General features: G+C 38.4%; 1 protein-coding gene across 1 annotated transcript in view; it reads right to left on the bottom strand.

The window, feature by feature from the left end:
• The window catches only part of MAGI2 (membrane associated guanylate kinase, WW and PDZ domain containing 2), a 765,547-nt gene that overhangs the window by 35,928 nt on the left and 708,079 nt on the right, over positions 1-21,540 (bottom strand). The window contains exons 17-20 of the mRNA XM_059815959.1: positions 13,197-13,382; positions 10,275-10,449; positions 6,990-7,230; positions 5,126-5,269 (exon numbers count right to left, since the gene is read on the bottom strand). Of these exons, the coding sequence (XP_059671942.1) occupies positions 5,126-5,269; positions 6,990-7,230; positions 10,275-10,449; positions 13,197-13,382 (746 nt within the window). The remainder of the gene's footprint in view (positions 1-5,125; positions 5,270-6,989; positions 7,231-10,274; positions 10,450-13,196; positions 13,383-21,540) is intronic.

The following is a 21,540-nucleotide window of genomic DNA, read 5'->3' as shown; positions in this document are numbered from 1 at the left end:
TCTTTTTTTGATGCTGGTTTCAATACATATGCTGGCTGCAGGAGATATCATTCAAGGCAATAAGAGATCTGTTGGTCATATCTCACACATCTAACAAACACTACGACCATCCTTAACAATTCTCCTGAGAGCAGTCAGTTGTTCCCCATCTCTAAGGCAGCAAGGGATAGAGATCTGCAGGTAGAGCTCTGCTGATCATTGTCCTCAACATGAGACAAGAATAAAGTATGAGTTATCGCGAGCCTTATCTAAATAGACCTGTAAAAAATTTGCCAGTACTCTTTGAATCTTCAAAGGCTTTGGGGACTGTGCTCCACATTGGCTGTGTTACGTCCCTCATCTCTGGTGGCTGATTCAACTCAATAATACTATCACTGATAGTGTGTACACCATGCCCTACTCTGAGACTAGACCTTGCAGCTTTATTTTCCAATATTGCCACCACTAACTTGTTTCAAATTTTTTTCCTGATGTTAGGTTTACTTGAGAAATGGAGTCCTGATGTGCTCAGACCTCTGCCAGTTCAGGATAAGATATCAAAGGCACTAATAATTCTCCAGACTTTTCTCATGGTTCTTTTAATACATCCTTGTCTTATGGAGCACAGACATGGTCCTATTTAGTCCTTTTTTACCACGGTGCATACAGAGTCTTATATTTCTGGTACTTGCCGATCCTGAGTCTATCTGCCATTTAAAGTTTTGGATAGTCATGTTTTCTTTTATAGTATTTTCCTTAGATCTAGTGAAACTTTTCTTCATTACTCCTAATTTGTAAGATATCGCTCTTTGTGAAAATTCACTTAGTTTGCTGGAATTATTTTGAGTCACGTGTTTCAAGTTCTGTAAACCTTTGCTGTGGTAGGCTTTTCAGAATTAACCATTGTAGCTTGCTCTCTGCTCAGCAGTCAGAATCAAGAAGGATCTCTGTCTACTTCCAGTGTAGCGATGAGGCTCCCCCCTACAGAGTTCTTCCGCGTTGGATCTCCAAATGTCTTATCGATGAATTGCAGTAAAATCCTGCTGAAGGTAATTGTGTTGTATGACCTGACATAAGGTTTTATATGAAGTTACACAATTATAGCTGTGGCTCTCCAACACTGGTTGAGAATAGCTTACTAACCATGCAGGCAGAGGACGCATGTGAAGAAACACTTCTTCCTGTAGACTTCTGGGTCCTTTGATGGACATTTCTTTCCCATGTCTTGTGACAGATTAATCCAAGTTAAACTAGGATGTATGCTTGGGCTTTCTGCAGAAGCAGAGTCTATGAGCCCAAATAAACGTCTCAGTGCATGTAAAAGTGCCACGACTAAGAACAGTGTAATAAGCCTGTGAAAGTTTTAAAACTGTTTTTAAGGGAATAATTTGTCGAACCTTAAGACATAATGCAGTGTCTATATAGGCTGGCAGAAAGGGATCCTCGAGTAGAAAAGCAATATGCTGGTGAGACTGATGAACTCTGTATGACATCAACTCACTGTTCTTCCACCTTTCTGGTTCCCAGAACAATTCCGCAGAAAATCAAAGCAGAAAGCTCCATCAGTCATGAAGGGCAATTAAAGACTATTTTAGATCTTGTAATACTAAAATGGGGTGTTCCTCAGTGGATTCATTTCCAATAAAAACACAAAGTGCCTAGCATGCCATTCCCAGTGGGAAGGAAGACCAGGACTTCTAATTGGAAATGGTGATGTGATAACAAGCTTCATTAAACCTTTTTCCCCCTTGCATCAACCTTTTAAAATCCAGACGGTTCTGGCAGGGCCAGTGGAAGACCATCACTTCCAGTGCTTGCTCTATGAGTCTGTTCTCTCATCTGCTCCCAGGCTTCACTGGAGCTCATAAAAGCCTGAAGATCAAACTGAAAGTGTCATAAGGATGCCCTGATTTTGGTGTCACTTTCTTCATGCTGTTTCATCATTGCCTTTTTGTTCAATATCTCTTTGCTCCTATTATTGGTATATTGTATTCCTTTCATACTTACCTTCCTCTGCAATGGATCTATTCCATTTTCTTTTACAGAGATAGTTCCATACCGGTTCTTGATTTACATATGATTCCCTATAATCTTAACTTTTACTTCTTTGAATTTATACTCTGCATCTGTAATGCATAACACTTTTACATGTATTTAGACCTCAGAATCTTTTGAATGTGTGCTGATAGACTTCCAAATTTTTAGAACCTTCACAGTGGAATATAGCTGTTGGGCTCATCCCATCACTACGGTTTTGCAGTGCCCCCTAACAGACTACAACATGCAGACTTTGACTGGCCTTTCTGGAGCAATCAGTTAGAGATTGCATTGCTTTGATTATACAAATTTATAAACCCACTAGTATAGATGTAGCTCTATTACTTTAAAGTACTTTATATTCTTTTATTTATTTATGTAAAGTACGGAAATTTATATCAACATGAATATGCCTTTATCAGGGCTTTCTAGCTATAACTAGACTGACAACAAAATGTTATTTGTGGAATACGTTTACTTATTACATCTAAATGCTTTACAGGTAACATGTTTCATTATATGACTTACTTTTTTCAACGGCTTAGCTGGTTCAATTTTTCTTTTCTTGGCTTGGTGAGTGGGAACAATGGTGGAGTTATGTGCATCATTTCTTTCTATAAGAATGATCTGCACCTTGTGTTACCTGCTTCATGTTTTTCTGTAAGGCTTCAGTTAAATCAAAGAAGGCTCTTCAAGGAGGAGGAGACAGGGAGCAAAACAATAATGGAGATAAGTAGATCATGAGAAGAACTATTAGCTGGAAAATGCTCCTGATAAGATCCTACCACATAAGCATGGTTTACTATCCCCAGTGCTGAAAGCCTAGGATCAGAGAATCTGATCCTTAAAGACGATGGTATGTGAAGCGAGAATCACTGAGCAGATTTTTGCATATTTTGCTATAGAGATGCATCTGTGAAACAGATAGATACAGAACTGCAGCAAGCAGGTTGGTGGTCCCACCCAAGAAATGGGAATGACCCTGCATTATTGACAGCAGATGTAATTTTAGGAAAGGAGATATGGGTACAGAACTCTGCTTTCTTCGCTCGTCTTACTATATACTCTATTCCTGTCAGCAATTATTATTTTTTTGTTTTGTTTTTCTATTTTTTGTTTTGAAGAAGCTGTTTCTTGAGCTTCTGCTGTCCATCAGTTACAGGTCACTGGAGATAAAAGTCTTGCAAGTTCCAAACCCATTTGTGACTGTCAGGTTAAAATGGCTGTTAAACAGGAGAATACAACACAAGACTCAGTGACAAGGCTGGAGGGTAAAACTGATTCCAAAGAATGACGCTTTTAAAAGGGAGAAAAAACCCAGTTACAACTATCTGGCCAGAATAACACTTGGCTGTGTATTGTGCCCACATCAACAAAAAAAATTTAAAATAAGTTATTTTAGAAAATATATTAACATTTTTTGTTATGAGATACCAGACTTTTCCTAATGAAATTGAAAAAAGCTGTGTATTTTTGTTACACACTGTATATTTAGGCTATTCACAGAGTGGATAGTCCAGCTTTATTCTGTGGTACCGGTTTATTCAAATGATGCACAGATTTTAATATGTTAGTTTTTTTCCTAATACAGGTCATTATTTGAAATGAACCCTCTCTAAAGGCATTGTTCTTCTATTGTTCTGTAATCTTAACCATATGTTTCCAAATACATGATTCCAGAGCTTGTTAAAAGCACAACTTTTTCCTCATCTTTAATCACATTATGGCTGATGATGTACATCTCGCTTACAGCTTTTCATTAAGAACAACTGACTGTGATAGTGCTACAGTAAAGGGAAGAATAAAAACACTCACTAGAGAAAATATTCTTGAGTTAAAGTTCTAGCTGGTGCATTAATTCACCTATATTTCACACAACAAATACTGTGGGAGTATTTCTCAGTTACCAGTTGCCTGCCTACTTGCCTGCCTGGCTTCCTTGTCATGGGGACTTTTGCCATCGCTCCCTTACGCAAGATCCCAGTGCCAAGGGTTTGCACTCCATGGTACAACTGAGGGCTAACTGACTCCTAAAATTCTACAAAGTGGGCAAATTAAGAGTGATCTGAAGTATAATAAAACTCCTGAGTTATACACAGAAAGTCTCTGACTGTACATTTAGACCGATGACAATGCGCTTTCAGTATGAAGTCAAACTTGGTGAGATTGTTAGGGTCATGAAACAGAATCTGTGTAACAACCGTGACATTTGCAAAATGTGCTATTACTACTGTACAGAACACAATTTCCATTGACAATCTTTATAATTAAATATTGGTTCAACAAGGCTGCACTAATTAGATACATAAATACATTTTTTGTGTTGACTCTTGGTAGTCTCACCAATGTTTTCTCCTTCTGCATTTTGTGTACTCACTATTCTGCAAGGTATCAGCAACCCTTGTTGAGTTTATGCCTCTTCTTTAGCACAACTGGACAGATTGTGGACAAACTGGACAGATTAAAACCATCTATTTTTATTAGGTTATTTTTCCTACACAGAACATGTATTTTTTTAATCATGGAATTTCTTAAGTGAATGCTTTTAGATTCAGTATTTGGATGTGGTGTTATTATAATTTCTACCGGTACAGGACTCGAATGCACTAAGACACAGACAAATAGTGAAAACTGATCCCTACAAACAAGGTTGAATAATATCAATAAACAAACATAACGAACACTATGAAGACAGCTTGATTAAATTAGACAGATCAGGTCTTAGGTTTCATAGCTATCACTTTGTTTTTGTGGTTAGAGAGATAACTGTTAATTATGCTGATATTATTATCAAAGAAATACCAAACTCTTTGTCAGAGATTTTTAAGTTGCTTAGGTATGACTGAAAGAATAAGGAGAAAAATATATAACACAGTAAAACGACTATCAACAAGAAGTAATACATTTATTCCACAAAGAAACTACACAGACCTACTGTATGTTTCAAGTAATTTCTTCAGCTCTTCCAGGACAAGTTTATATTATTAGAGGTGTTTGGCATTGGTTCTTTAAAACCTGATCAGAGATGAAAATAACTGCTTTCTCTTTGACCCCATCAGCAAACATATCTGTAAAGGCTGAACAAATTGGTACAATACATTTTACTTACCCTCATCCTTCCATTCCTTATTGCTGGTCCATCTTCTGCTAATCTCAGCACATACAAATCCATTTTGTACTCCCTTCCTCCTCGAATACTAAACCCAAACCCTTTGGCTCCTTTCTCCAAATCAACGGTGAAATAATCAAAGTCCTGTATAGACAAATACAAAATGAAAGACAATTAACCATATGAATGTCATGGTATACATTCAAGAAAACTTTAAAATACATGTCTTCAAAATTGCATCTATCCAATTGATATAAGCAAAGCAACCTTCAATGTACACTTCTGCACTGATAGACTTTGGCCATCTCTGAAAAGAGACTTTAGCAAAATGTAAATGCCTAAGTCTAAACCAACCTGAAAGGGCATAATCCAGCAATTGCCTGGTACCAAATGGTCTCTGGATGGTTTCCATACTCACCCTCAATACTTTCATGGTATTTGAGTAGAAGTGTTTATGTCTATGCAAGAAGTGCTAATTTGGCAAGTGAGGGAACAGGCAGTTCCTGTATAAGCATCATCACAACTAAAAATTAGTAGGAGAGACACCTCCTAAATTCTCAACAGAACTTAACATGATCAGCAGGCTGGACTGCATGGAGTCACAAAGTATGGTAACTCTCATCACTTCGGTTAAAACACGTGCCTTGAGGAGGAGGTGGGAAGTAGGAGACTTGAGCTTCTCCTTTTCTGTGTCCTGCAGAGACTGAGATGCATCTTTCCAGCTTTTTCCTTGGTGGACCCTAACCACCAGCCCTGTAGAGGGGTCTGGGTGGAAACTTGCTCTGTTGCTTCTGATCCATTGGCAGCCAGGATTGCAAGAGCCATGGGAGCAGGAAGAAAACAAGAGCAAGTTTGGGTTTGTGCAGACCAGTAGTTAGAGAATTAAACTGGAGATGGTAAGAAACAGACAGTCTAAGCATCTCTCTACATGCTGAGAAGCATCTTAGAGCGTATGCGTGTGGGGATAGGGATTTGCTATTTAGACACTGAAATGCATAGAATTTTCAGAGGGTTGTCTGGATCCCATTTAAGAATTTGGATATTTTCATTGATATGGTTTATGTGTCTGCCTTTGAAATAATGGACATAGAAACCATCTGTATATGGTTCCAGCATATAGTGTCCAGAAGTTTACATTCTCTTATTTAACATTTTTCTGGCTTCTTTTTTTTTCTGCCTTTGTGTAAGGGGAAAGGAGGATTTTTTTGAAAGTCTGAACTTTGAGCTAAATCCTCAAACTTTCAGAACTGTCAGTAAGTATAATCAGCAGAGTCTTGTCCAAGGTAACATAACTCTTCATCTAAGGTTTATTTCTTTGAATTTGTAAGATCATGCCTGATGTCAAAGAAACTAGTTGCACAAGCTAGTTTCTCCTCATCCAGACTATTACCAACAGAAATGTAATTTTATCAGTTAGGCTTCACATTTATTTATTCATTTATTTATTGAGATGAGATAAAGTCTTCATTTTCAACAACGCTGTAGAAATGCAGTCGGACCTAAGTACATCCACTGTTTGATGACTGTATTATGTTCCTAGGAATAAAAAAAAAATTGCTCTGCTGATGCAAAGGCAGCTTATTGTAGAACTTTTATTTAACTCTCCTGTAGCTTAGAAATAGCATTTATTTAACATTATACTCACACAATTATAACTGTAGTGTTATTTGACAGATCACATAGTTCTTCATTAATATTAACGGTTTTGAAGTAATTTCATCTACAGAAAAATAGTAACTCAGAGTAAAACCAATAAAGGTGCCTTTTTCTTCTATAATGTCATCTTTTTTAGCAATATACGTGATCTCTCCCTGCAGACCTAATGCTTTCTGTTTAGGAGTGCTGTAAGTATTTCAGTTTGTACCTGGGGCTGCCTGTACTCTGACAGAGGGTACTGCCTGGTGTCGGGCGAATGCTGCCTGTAATCTATCAAGGGCGGCTGCCTGTAGTCGAGAGGTGGTGGCTGCTGGTAATCCATCACCGGAGGATGCCTGTAGTCCAGCGGAGGCTGTCGGTAGTCCGTTGAGGACTGCCTGTAGTCTGTAAATGGAGGTTGCCGGATATCAGGTTTCACATCTTGTCTGGCTTTTACTTCTGACCTGTAACTGAGAAAGGCAAAATGACTTGGTTTCAGAAAGTGGCAAAACATTAAAAATATGCATTACATGCAATATTGAGGAGTGAAAGCAAACTGCCAGACTGCAAAATTGCATGAAACAAATTTTCAAAGAGAAGCAAAACTTCCAAGGGTAAATAGTCAAGGCACTGAAAAACAGTAAGCGCTTTTGAAACACGGACATAAGCAATTTTCACTCGGGTCATACTGTGCAATTTTTCAGCTCGTATCAGTGAGATCAGGATTAGGTTCAGAGAAACAGGAGCAGGAAAAGCATCCTGAATCCCACTTACCTTGCCTACCTGGAAGATGAAACTGCACATGAAAACACCCATAATAGTCACTACAAAATAAGCCCCTGAGTTTAAAAAGTGCTTTTTTTCCAGAATTAAGGTTTCTATAGAGTAAATGAAACATCAGTGTAGACATTTATAGCCCCTCTGCTTCATTGACATAAACTGTTATTATTGTAAGCTTCTTAAGGTTAGAAAAGGATACATTCTTTGTACTAGCTGCTATCTTTTTAATGAAAGGTATTCTTTGATATAACATCTGTTAATATAGTGTTTATTGGTATTATTGTACACTCCCTATGAAACCATCCAGCTACAAGCCCATAGCAGGTTATATCAGTAGGCACAAAAGTAACACAGGATGAAAGGAAAACAAACCTGGTTAATGAGGAATTAATAACGAATAAAATATTGCTTTAATTGGTAACTGGTTACAGGAAGATGAGTCCTGACATTTCAAAGAAAATGTGACTTTCTGTAGTACAGCAACTAGTTAATTAATTTACTCAGATGGGAATGAATGGCTCCCTTACCACATGGAAATCAGTGCATAATGCACAATTCAGGGTGAAGTAAGGAATGTTTCCTACTGCAAACCTCCGTACCTCAGCCGTATAACATGCTGAATGGGCACAAAGGAAGTCCCAAACCTTTTTAGCAAGGTAATTCTGTAATAGTGGTTTGAGCTGGATTTAACAAAGATTTTCACATAGTGGATGATTTTACACTGTCCCCTGGATGCTGAAGGAAATACTTTTTTCCTATACAGGAAATATACATTTCAAACTCTGCTTTAATACTGGTCTGGAAGTTTTCAGTTGACCAAGTGACCATTAATGTACATGTATACATGCAGATACATGGATGTATATAGACTGTGAAAGGAATTTTGAAATGTACTTACTGACTAAAAAAATTTACATTCTGAAAAAATGAGAGCATTGGTTTTGATCATGTTAATTTATGTATGAAAAGACAATCTAAAGAATCTAAACATTGCAAAATGTTTCAGATATGTTTCAAAACTTCATTACTTTATAATTACAGTAACTTTATGGCAAATCTTCCTACACACTAGCCTTAATTAGCTGAATGTCTAACCAGACATAAAAATATCAGAACTATTTCCCTTTGACTTTTCTGAGAAGATGAAAATAGCCTGCTACCACGTGTTCTTTTAAAACCTGTACATGGCATCTATAATAAGACCTGCATGTATACAAGCAATCCTCTTACTTTCTTTACTCAGTATCATGATCCTGTAAAAAGAAGATGGAGAACAAACAGGCTTACAGTGATACTGAGCCTTACTAATATTGGAAGTAAAAAAACTAGTTAGTATTCCTAAGAGTTTTAAATTTCTTATAGTATTTTGATTTTGATACAGAAACAAACTGTATATAAACAAACTGTAATCTGACTTACAAAATCTAGTGAAAAATGATACTATATGAACTATCAATAATAGAGGTTTTTCTGGAATAAAAGTCATCCTTAGGCAGGTTCCCAATATACGACCACAGCTGTATCCCAGAAGATGATGCTTTTTTTACAGTTGGAGGCACTGTAATTTTTGCTGAATATGTCGATGGTGACATGACCAATTATAGCTTACGCTTTTCAGTAAAACTATTACAGAATTTCTTTTTGGAACTTTAATTCATATAGTTTACTGGTCCCCTCTGAAAATTCAACAGACATTTAGTACTAACTTAAAACTGCGCAGAGATACTTTTGTGAAAGCTTGTCATTTTGTCAGAAACATGTGTCTTCCAGGAGGTGATCACTTTTGGAAAAAGTACTTAATGAAATACAAGGCAAAGAAATTTGCCGAGTGTGACTAATTGAGAGAAAACAATTTCAGGCAAGTGAAAGTGCTACATCTGTTAAGCAAGGAGAATTAGAAGGCATAGTGTCTAAATCGCAACTGAACTCAAGTATCTCCAGAAGCAAAAAGTTACAATTCTGTAACCAGCGCCTACTATTTGGGGAAGAGGGTCTTGATGAGGCATGTTGGTGACTGAAGATTAGCATAAAGACAGTCAGTGTAATCAGACTCATTTAACATGCCAAAAATTAATCCAAAGACTAAATAGTGTTGATTGGAGATCACAGAAAGTTGTACCATCCCACAGCCTGAGCATGCTTTTTACATATACAGCTTTTAATACAGCTGGGCACAAAATTTCTATCCCCCTACCACTTAATTTCCATCACAGATAAATTTGTCAGTGTATATGCATAAATTACACATGAGAAATTGGCTGGAAAATGATACACCATAGATAAAACCTGTTATAAAAATATCTTCCTGACTCCAGAACTCTAATAGATAAAAAAAGAAAAAGACGTAAGATAACGAAAAAAAAAGGCCACCTCACCATCAGATACCGATATACCCGTATTTTGTAAGATGTAGTGATATAAGAAAGTATGTTAGCAATGAACTTATTAGCAAGGAATACTTCAGTGTTTAGTTCCTTGGCAAACATACGAACCTGATGGACGTTCGAGGAAGTTTGGCGAGACCCTTGTTCATAATAACATGTTTCATACCTGAACAAGACTTACAGATCATCCTGGCATGCGCAATTCATGCCCTGCGAGCGCAATCACAGGACGGTGTCTTGTCAGAGGCGTTCAAGCGGTGGCTCGCAGCTGCCAGAAACAGCATGAAGACCCAGCACAAGGGTGTCCTGTGGCCCTCCCAGGAGGCAGAGGCTGGAGGAGCCGCTCTTACCTGTTTTCGTGTCCCTGCAGCTGGAGGGGCTGCGGAGGCGCTGGCTGGGCGACGGGGCTGTGCTGGGCGACGGGGCTCTGCTGCGCCAGGGGACTCTGCTGGGCCATGGGGCTGTGCTGCTGGGCCATGGGGCTCTGCTTCTCCGAGCTGGGGGCCGAGGCTGGGCTGTTCAGCTCTGCGTAATGGGAAGCTGGAGATTAAAGACCTGTCACAGCACGGCATTTAATAAAGGGCAAAGGTAGACGATAATCATTTTTGGTCACACGCTACATCTGAAAATTTATGCTTTGTCGCTTTTACTCTCGTGGGTTATAATTAGATTTTAAGACATCTGAACCTAATGGGCTCCTTTTGATAGTCTGTGGGATCTGAAATCTTGGTCACTTCTATAACTCCATTTGACAACCTCCATTATTTAAATCCCAGTTGAACAAGGCAAATGGCTTCCATGTTTCATACTTTCTTTTAAAGCCTAGAAATAATGATACATGAAAACTTTTTATTTTGAGAGAATGAACGATTTTATTGCTTTCACTAGTGTTATGGGATGACAGACTGTTGTCACAAAAGCTAAAACACTGGTGCACTTGTGTTAGCTCCTGCTGTCTTTGAGCTCAACAAGAGTTTCCTATCTTTTTTAAATCTTTGGGGACTGTGAACAGTAAAACCAATCTCAATAAATTCTGACTAACCAGCTAAACTGATGTTTTATTTCACTGCATTGTGCCAAATGACCAGGGTTTCATATAGGAACACTGCAGAAAATCAGAATCCTTCTTTCCAAACAACATAAAATTCAAAAAGACAGAGAGGATGGGGTAGGAAATATGGCTTCACAGCCTTGTTACAAATAAGGGATGTCAATCTTCCTTCAGCCTCCCCGCTGCACTTGTGGGAAGACACATTTGGCACTGAGATCATACCGAATGTATTTCTCCCAACACATTGGCACAGTTATTTTTCTCATCATTTACCTATTAAGAAGCGTAAACGAGACTCCACCCACAAAAGGACAGAGCACTGCAGAAGTAATTGCTCATGCATTATCAACAGCAAAGGTACACATTATATTTTTTTATTCCTGCTTGCAACAGAACGAATGAGGCCAGCGTGGCATGGTGCAAAGTGTCCAGAACAGACATGCGTATGGCTGAGCATCCCTAACAGCAATAGCTATGCACCATCCAGATATTGGCTAGTTTTATATTTGAATCTGGTTTGAATTTTGAAGGATTTTATTTTTTATTTTTTAACATGTGAGTTTCTCCCCTGTGACGGCACATTTCTAATGGCTCTCTACTTATTTAATTTATGCTCATGATTATTTAAAAAAATTTGGCTACTTTATTAAAAATCTTTTCAATTTAGGCTTAATTGTCAAAAAAGCTTGTCTATTTGCACTTAAAACACTCCTCATGCAGGCATAAGCAATACTTATCTGTGTAATTACTATGCTTAAGGCTTTAATTGCCCATTTTGCATCTGTGAGTCTCTTGTATTGCAAAGTTTCAGAGGCGAAGAGTGGGAATATCGTCCCTCATTTCTACATTACTCTCATAACTATGGATGAACAAGTCAAATCATAAGCTGCTTCTAAAACTGCTTTGCATTTATATGGTATTTTTCACCTGAAAGTATATTACAGAAGTATTAGATTTTTTCCTAATTTTATAAGCTGGGAAGCTAATATCAGAAGGCAAATGAGGTGTCCAGTGTCACGCAGTCACACAGGGTAGCCATGCCTTGGGCACAAATAATTTCTCACCACTAGCACTGGAGAACATTTGTAGCACTGCATCTCAGATGCACCTCTGCTTGCTTTCGAATTTAAGGTATCCATCTCTAACACTGAATTATTAGCAATTTGCTAATATGAATTAATCTGTGTACAAGGACTAAATAAGCTGCACAGACTGCACGTAGTGTCACACTTGTTTGTAGATGCTTGCAAAACTGACCTCCAGTGATCATACACCACTGATTTGCAGCTCTGTGGTGTGAATTCTGAACTCATGTATGTTTGTGTTTTTCCCTTCACTGAATTCATTTAACAAAACAGATAAGTTCCCCCAGCTGCTGTCCATGGCCAGTGTCAGCCTAGTTCCTTGTCCTGTTGCTGGATGCAGCAGCAGCAGGTGAAGGTCATCTAACAGAAGCATGGGTTATTAACTAATTATATTACTTACTGTGTGACATTCCTAGCTCTAATGGTATTTGTTGCTGAGATATAAAGCCACAATCTCATTAATATAGTACAATTCATACACCAGTACAGCACATCGCTAAACAAAAAAAAGCCCTGAAATCAACCCCAAACCCCATGAAACCAACATCAACAGATCTTCACTGATTAGCTGTGGAGTAATGACCAGAATAATGGGTCTGTCCCCGCATCCTCACCTTACAAATAAGATAATTTAGGGTTCAGTTCTTTCCTGCCTTGTGCGTTTATAGTGATAATACATGGAGGAAACTATCAAATCTGAAGTCTTCCTTCACATCACTTTGTCACAGGTAGCTGGTAGCTGAAGATGCCCGGTGACAGCCGTGGCAGTCTCTTGTGAGCCAAACTTTGGTTTGGTTTATGGCAGGATGTAAGGGAATGAACTCAAAACCTCTCTCTCTTGAAAGGTGCTTTTCCATGTAGAAGACAATTCGTCCAAAAGATATTAAAACTGACTCGCCCGTACTCAGCTTGCTCTCAGGTTCCTCCACATTTGCTTTAAATACCCTTTTCATAACTAGAAACCTTTTAAAGAATTCAGATATTATTCCAGCTAGTTCTAAGGCTGTAATTTTGGTGTGCTGTATGTTACAGCTGAGAAAGCGAAACAAAAGATGTTCTTTCAAGCGGTGACATAATTCAAGTTAATTGGAGGCTACTTAAAATTTTCTTCCTGTTTTTAAGGGCCATTGACTTACCCTCCTGAGGAATGATGCGAAGAGTTACACTGAGACCTGCATCTTTAATTAGCTTCACAATATCTGCATGAGGCATGTTAATAATAGACTGGCCATTCACAGCTAAGATCCGGTCTCCAACTTTAAGTTTTGCACAGCGATCCGCAGGGCTTCCATCAATTATCCGCCCTATTTTGTGGGGTACAGCTAGACAAGGAACAATAGTCACAGTTAACTTATGCTGCAACAAATGGTGATGTTCACAAGCAAAAGAAAATGAGTTCATTTGGAAGAAAGTTCTATGTGAATTAAAAACCAGCTTGTGTATAAACATAGAAGAATATAAATTCTTATACAATGTCATTTGCATTAACACAGTACAGATTTCACTAAAAATTCAGAATCCAGATGCACATATATACATGGCATATGCATATGAAGTCCAAAATCAGTTTATGGTTCAGCTAGTTTGCAAACCTGGCACGTAACAAGATAATAAACAAATCAGGAGAACAATAAGGCATTAAAACAGTGAAAGGGATACATTTGCACAGTAAGTAGTAGTCATAAATTGCCTCCCACCTTCTAGTTTACAGAATTTCTTTATTTGTATGTTGCAACAGAGGCACTACAAACATGAGTTATTTTATATATAAATAGATGTTATTACTGAAAATGCTCAAGGTTCACTAAATTGTTCTCCTCATCCATTCAAATATGTTAATTGATAAATAGAAATCATACTGAAGATTTATTGAGATGTGCAGCTTTCTAATTAGATACATGCCAGCATGAATTTACAGTTCATTATGAGTGCATAGACACATTTACTATATCAAATAGGCACCCCCCCTGCACATTCTCAAAACATTACAGATCAACTTTGCTTCTCCTTTTGCTCTTCTCTGTGGTTCTCCACCTTTCTGTGTACTCCATCCATGCTCTTGTTCTGTCTTTTCCCTCATTTTCCACTGAATTTTCTAAATATTACTCTTGATCTTTCTCCCAGTGTTTCTTCCCTATTATCCTTTGGTTTTTAACTAAATGCATGTACTATAGCCAACTCTTCTCTATATCTAGGCTTCCCAAAGAGAATGCTGTTTTTCTTTCTCTCCACTACTCCTTAATATGCTTATCACAATTAGATTTGACTATATATTCTATTAATAGCCTAATGGTGTCTGAGTATCCCTCACCAATCCCACACTTCAGTCTTGGCAAACTTAGCACAAAGCTGCTCGGCCTCATTATGCCCCTGCAACTGGTGTTCAAAACCAGTTGTGTTTCTTTTTCTTAAAATAATATATCCTTAAAATTCTAATATCTAAAGAGAACTTGGAAAAGGTGAAAGAAAAGATTAATCAAACTTTTTTTTTTAAATATATGGGCTATCAATGCTTATGTAAAACAATACCCTAACAGGAGATATGTTCAGAACACTCCATCACTGCGGAACAAATTTCTCAGCCCTCTGATAAACATTCCCTGAAGGTGATGGTGACAAACACAGATTGCACATCTCATGCAAAGTCACAATACACATACCTCAAAGCGACTTTTTTTTCTAGTATAGACACAAGTGTTGTTTACAGTGTTAACAATTTTCTGAGAACTAAAAATATAAGTGAGTAATAATATAAGTGCAAGCCATAATCAAACTGCATGCTTCTTTACCATTATAGTTCAGGCAAGAAGACAAATTATGGCTTCAGTAAAACGGACACAACTAGTGTACTTCAGAAATGTCTTGCTGCTTAGGAAATAAGCACCTAATTTATGTCACAACGTCTAAATCTTTCTGTGTTTTAAAATATACTAAGTATGAATAGCCACACTTTGTACAAAACATGCATTTATTTTGCCCTGTATGCAGATGTATAACTGCCATGAACGCATATCAGTAAGTAAACACTAGAAGAGTGACTTGACACTGAAACAGTTTACGTTCACACAGAGCCTTTCGCATCAAATAAATTCTTAAAGCATCACCAAGAATCATTTAAGCTAAGACTAAGGTGCTTGTTTCTGTTATATGTAATATCAAATCTGTCTGAAATTACCATGTCTGTACTACACACCAGTGGAGATCTGAAAATGAGACTGCCTTATATGAAAGAATTTAGTAGGAAGAAAGAAAGGGAAGTATTATGGCCAAGATGCCATAGTTAAAATTCCCATGCTTGCCATTTCTAACCCTAAGGAAGATGTTTTTGCTAGCCTAAATAATTAAGTAAAGGCATCATTTCAGCAGTGAGGCGGGTGGGTGGAAATCCAATTAATTTGGCAGAACAATTTTTGTTGGACTTCTTGCACCTGACAAGTGAATAGAGCAGATGTCTGCACGTTTGAGATGTCTTCTAAAATCAGTGCTGGAGGTGGGAGAGCCATGAAAGTCCGATTCTACTCCAAATCCTGAGAAAAGGGAAGGGAGGGAGAAAGAGGGGGAACTTCGTATTCCTTTTCTCTTCCTCTTAAGCCTAACGGCCTTTACCTTCTTGATAAAGGTATTGACTCTAAATGTTTTGGTATCACTGCCCTCCCTTCATCCTGCCATGCTATGAAATGATCAACAGCAGGTGACTTTCAGAACAAAGCTCGTGTCTGTCAAGGCACCTTTTCTACTGCACTTTTGTTTTTCAGCATTTAATGCTCCTCTTCTGAGGTTGTATTGGTGCAATGTGCTGTCATACGACCTTGCTGAAGAGTGGGTGTGGAACGCTTTTGCCGAAGGAACCTGCATCTGTATCAGAGTCTGCAAAGGAGACCACTGGTATGCTATATCAGGCTTTTATGGGCAAATCCAGTGAATTACTAACGAAAGTCTCAGCCATTCAGCAGAAGCTAGTTTCTAGGCATTTCTGGATAATATGAGAAGTTTTTATCTCCTGGGTCTCCTGGCTCCTTCCCTCCCAGTAATATCCCGAGGAGTTTGTGGTCTCTGCTTGCTCTCCCCAGTGGAGTTCTGCCTGAGCCCCCTCCTAAGCCACAATAACCTGGCCACCATGGTCCCTGCTGCTGCCTTGGGAGGGGAGGAGTTATTTAAGGATTTATTTACAAGCATGAGTACTTCTAAGGGGTGCAGGTTATCTGACGTGCAGGTTGTTCATGAAAATATGAACTACTTAGAATATGTTAGAAAAGTTTCAATTTTTAAGAGTCTTTGGTGGTGAAATACTTACTGTGAAGGGATAAGAGGGAGCTACTCTCATGGGGGATTAATTAAGTAAAAGCTAAGGAACAAAGGTAGAAATGAACTGTGAATTTCCATAATGGAGAATTTTTATCATTCAGAATGGTCACATCTAAAACAGGCGTGGAAGAGCTGTAAAACTGTCAGTACCGAGTGGGTTGAGTGAAGTGGCAGACAAGATCTCATGAAAAGAAATGCAAGATGATGCACACAGGGAAAAAATAACCCTGCCTGAGCTTAAGCAGAGATGAGCCCTAAATTGATTATTACCACTCAGGAGATCTTGAAATAAGTGTGCTTACTTCTCTAAAACATAAACTCAGTAAAACAGTAAATAGGATTACAAGAGTTAGAAAAAGAATAGCAAATGAAACAACATATTGCTAGTTACCACTGTGCACCTAAAGTCTGAGTATCCCTGGTAGTTTCAGTATCCTCATCTCAAAAATCATAGCACTGAGCTAGCAAAGATTCAGAGAAAGACAGCACGGCAGTCAGAAGCAGAACACAGTCTCTGCTCGAAGGAGTAGTCCCTGAGCTCGCTATCTGTGGCTTGAAGAGCAGGTGGGGCAACCTCCTGGAGGGCCAGAAGAATGAATGCATTCAAAAAGGGATTAGGCAAATTCACAGGGCTGGATCCACTGCTGATTAAATCAGAAAGTCCTGGTTGCCAAAGCTGAGGAGATGTCTGGGGAAGGTCCCTGTCTGCTGTAGGTGCTGTCCTCTCTGCCACTGGTCACGGCCGGGGACACCATGGAGCTCTGCAGCTCTTCGGTCTCTCCCAGCATCACAGGTCTCTTGTGGGGAAGAAACCTCCCATGTTTGGCATTTAATTAGGGCTTTGTTAACACATCATATTTTCTCTTAAATTGCACCTTCAGTGTTTTGTTTTGATCTAAGCAGAGCATTTAATAATGTACCCTTTTAAAGGAAGTCCCAGGTCACTTGACTGGTGGCAAATGATTCCACTCGCCCTTAAAAATTTTTACTAATCTATTCACACCTCTTTTAAGAATGCGCCACAAGCTGTTCTCCAAACATATGTACATTTTGAACAGTGGCAGAACGTGCCTGGATTAGACTCTGCAGAGAATTTGATCCACTTATTTCAAAACACAGAGTTACCTGAGAAGCACTTAATATTAGCAGGCCATACAGAAACTCTTGGATTTGTGTTTTTTTTTTTTTTTAAGAATACTATTATTCATGCTAAAAGTGAGCACAGAAAACAAGCTGCCCTTTTGCAAGACAATTCATTTCTTAGTTCTCTCAGACTACACAATGGATGAGACTGCAAAGCAAAAATATTATGGTAAACAGGGATTTATAAAAGTTTCTTTAACTGTTGAAAATATGGGAAATCAGTGAGATACAGTTTGTATGTATATCAAACATACAGTCCTTCAAAACAGATATATAGATTTTTTTTTCTCTAATACTATCAAGTCATCCAAAATGCGATACTTAAGAGTGATATATATGGATATTTACCTTAAGAAAAAAAAATTCTTCCAAGGCAGAAGTTGGAATTCTAGATCCAAAAAAACCTAGCAGAGAACAGCAATGCTGCAGAAGCATTTCCTAACAACAGACCTTATAATCGGATCTAATTTTTCTGCAGTGTGTTTTATGAAAAATTGGTGACTTCAGGGAGATTTGAATCCTGAAAGCACCAAAGCTTCTAAGATATTTGAAACCATCAACCTCTCCCTCTAAATCTCCCTCAGGTATTTACAGCATTTGTTCAGGAACACAAACTGAGCCAGCACTGGCAGCTGATGCTTTCCCGGAAGGCAGTGCAATGATCAGCTCTAAGCTCATTATCAAAAGAGAACTTAAATTAAAAAATTAAGAGACAAAATTATTTAAAAGACATTTTTGCATTTAGAAAGTGGATAGGGTCTGCTTTCAGTAACTTACTGATAACTAAAAATTCACATTTTTCTCTATATTAATATTTTTACTTGATAAAATCACACACTTTTACTCTCCATGATCCAAATGAACATCCTTCCTACACCTTCTTGTCATAGAAAACAAAGAGTAAATTCTGTGGCTTTACACCCGAGGGTCCATATGCTTGGGTCAGCTGTACACAAATCCAGAGCCATTGCTGAATACAGATACTGCTTCTAACACCATATACTTCTATCAGCCTCTTGCTTTTTGGAAATAAAAATGATTTCTCCTCACTTGGGAGACCCATATGCTGGAAATAGCTGATTGTAAGAAGATGTTACCAACAAATAATATTTTTCTGGCTTACATCAAGAAATTTTTTTACACCTATTCAGTACTTTTAGTCATAATTGTCGAGACTGTATTTTGTAGAAAGCAACCTTCCTGTTTTTTCCCCTATATAGTAACTAAATGTCAAAAATGATCAGTTAAGGGGAAAAAAATAAAACCTCTACTTTATCTATTAAACCCTCTGGCAGATAAATTCTTGCAATTTTTTCTAAAGTTGATGGATATAGATAGTAAACCAAGGAAATGAACCTTCCTGAGCCAGCTGTCCTTTTCAGTGCTATACAGCTGATCACATGAATATTTATTATATCCTCAATTCTCAAAAGGTGCAAGAGTCTTCATTCAACCAGCAGGCTCCAGCATATCAGATTTTAATTGGGAGAATATATTAAAAGTAAACATCTGTAATTTCATTGCTACTGAATATATCTAAAATTTGGGAAGCTTGAGTATGATGGACTTTCTATCAGGACTAATATTAGAATCAAGATAAAATATTTTCCTGAAATTGATGGGCTACTTTATGTGACACTCATTTGGAAAATAGAAATCTGTGACATGCTGCATAGTTGCAGATGACAATAATCCCTTTTGTTTATAAGGTTAATGAACCTATGAATTGAAACATCCCATTGTGTGCTGATATGGAGCATATTTACTTGCGTAGCACAGGCATAAGAAGCTAGGTGGGAAGGAGTGCACATACCTTAGAAATCTGAAGATCTAAGAAAAAAATAATGGAACTTAGGTACTTTAATTCAGGCTTCTCATGAAAGCAAAATGGGCCCTGTGGAATCATCAGAAAAACCTTGATTCCCTTCCCAGATTTGTACTAAGAAAACTGGCGGAGTTTGTCCTTTGAAAACACAAGAGCAGCACCACTAAGTCCAGATGACTTGTTCAGGAGCATGCTGGAGGACAGAAGTCGTCTAGAGAGGGGACTGATGTGGTTAAGATCCTCCATGCTTTTTTCTCCAAAAAAAATCAAAAAGCCAGTTGAGAATTTCATGCCTGCAAACTGCAACAATGTATTTTCAGTGATATTAAAAATCCCTTTCACTTCTTAAGGTTATTTCACTGTTATTAATTGCATATATTGATTTGAAAAACTAAATCATGTAACAATTTCTTTTAGCTCCAAATTATACTATCAGTTAAAAAAGCTTAGAAAGTGTGTTGTTGTAGCTGAAGAGGCAGAAGAACAGCTCAAACTTGAATATCAAAGCCAAGTAGAAGTGGGAGACCAGATTCTTTGCTCACAAGTCACAAGTATCCTCCACAGGGGACTCACGTTGCAGGTGGGTTTTCACTGCTCTGTTCCAAAGATCTTCAAGCTGGGGTAGACAGACAACCTCATTTCCAAAGCTCTGTTTTCTTCAGAATTTGCAGATTGGTCACAGAAAATTGTGTCCCCAGGCACCATCTTACCCAGGAAGAAGCATGGGTGAAATTGCAGCACAAATAACTGTCTCAGATCCCACAGTTATCATTGATCAATAAGCTGGTTTTTATCTCTAAGCTGCAAGGAGTTCAAAGAAATTCTGGGGCTGAATGGGACTTACTTCAGAATGCTGTTTTCTGCAGTCAGCAGAGGCTTATCTTGGATTTATGGTTTTTAGTTAAGACTGCACGTTTTGAGAAATGAGAGAAACTTCTTTCATTAGACTCTGTTTTATCACGTTTTGAAAATCCAGCAGTCATTGGCATACTCAGCGTAAGGGCAAATTAAATCTACAACTCCACTTTTGCTAAACAGGAGGAAGATTGTAGCAAGTATGCACAGTCGTCTGCCTTTAATTTTTTAAAAATTGTTTATTGATTGTGCCTGTATTTTCAGTTTGTGTACACTTTATAGCTGTGCTAATTGACAGTACCTGCTGCGCTAAAATTAATGGAAATATTGCTGATTTTCCAATTTCACTAGAAGTTGCCAGTTAATGAGATCTGTTCACAACACATGGTTTCTTTCTACAGAAATTAGGGTGCTAGGAGATTTACAGGGGATCACAAATTCTTCTCCTAGAGGGAGCTGCATCCCAAAGAAATGAAGTAAAAGCAGCAGGAAGATATGAAGTAGGCAGGGACAAGTGTACTCCATAAAGCTCTGGGACAAATTCATCCAGCAATCTCCTTTTGGCCATTTCCAGCTGTCTGCAAGTGCTTTTCCGTGGGATGCAGACAGTGAACTTATCTTGATACCCTACAAAACCCCACAAGCATGGAGTTTTACCACAAGGACTCACACTATTGAGTATTTTCCCAAACGTAATGCTGTCGGTAGATTAATTAATTCAGTTTCCATCTTTTAGTTGTGATGTGACATTCAGTAATGTCGTGTGAGGCAATGCCACCCCAGGCACAGCTGCACCTCCGTAGCCTCACGCGATGCTGCAGGATGCTGGGGACTTGGTGGGGACAGCCCCGGGGGAGCCCTTCCTCACAGAACCACACGCAATTCAGGTATTTTTATTGGGGCAAGCATGAAGATATACCTCAGGACAGGATTTCAGAAATAGGCTGTAGTTTGCTCAGTTTAGCCACTTAACTCTGCCACTGAACCAGGGCATTTAAAAGATGTTCATATGTTGGGGGGACAAAGGCAGTTGCCTGGGAAGATCTCCACAGAGCTGCGAGGTTATATCAGTCCAGATCCACCCCAAACTAAAAGTGAAAAACTAGAGTTAGCTTCCAGGCATTCAGCTGGGAACATGACACTGAGTCCTTTAAAGAAATACCACTGGAAATGACAAAATTTTGATAAACTGTGTGTAGCCTGCATAGCTAAAGAAAGCACAGAGTAAGGTCAAATTTAGGTGGCCTGTCTGGAGAAGGGATGGGAGCCAAAGCACCTTTTAATGTTGGAATGGGGTCTGGGGAAAGCATAATAATATGTTTTAGGGGCAGTGGAAGTTAATCCTTTCATTA

This window comes from Gavia stellata, chromosome 4 (genome assembly GCF_030936135.1).
Source record: "Gavia stellata isolate bGavSte3 chromosome 4, bGavSte3.hap2, whole genome shotgun sequence".
NCBI classification, from domain to species: domain Eukaryota; kingdom Metazoa; phylum Chordata; class Aves; order Gaviiformes; family Gaviidae; genus Gavia; species Gavia stellata.
The sequence above is the reverse complement of the archived record's forward strand: the minus strand, read 5'-3'. Positions and strand labels throughout refer to the sequence as shown.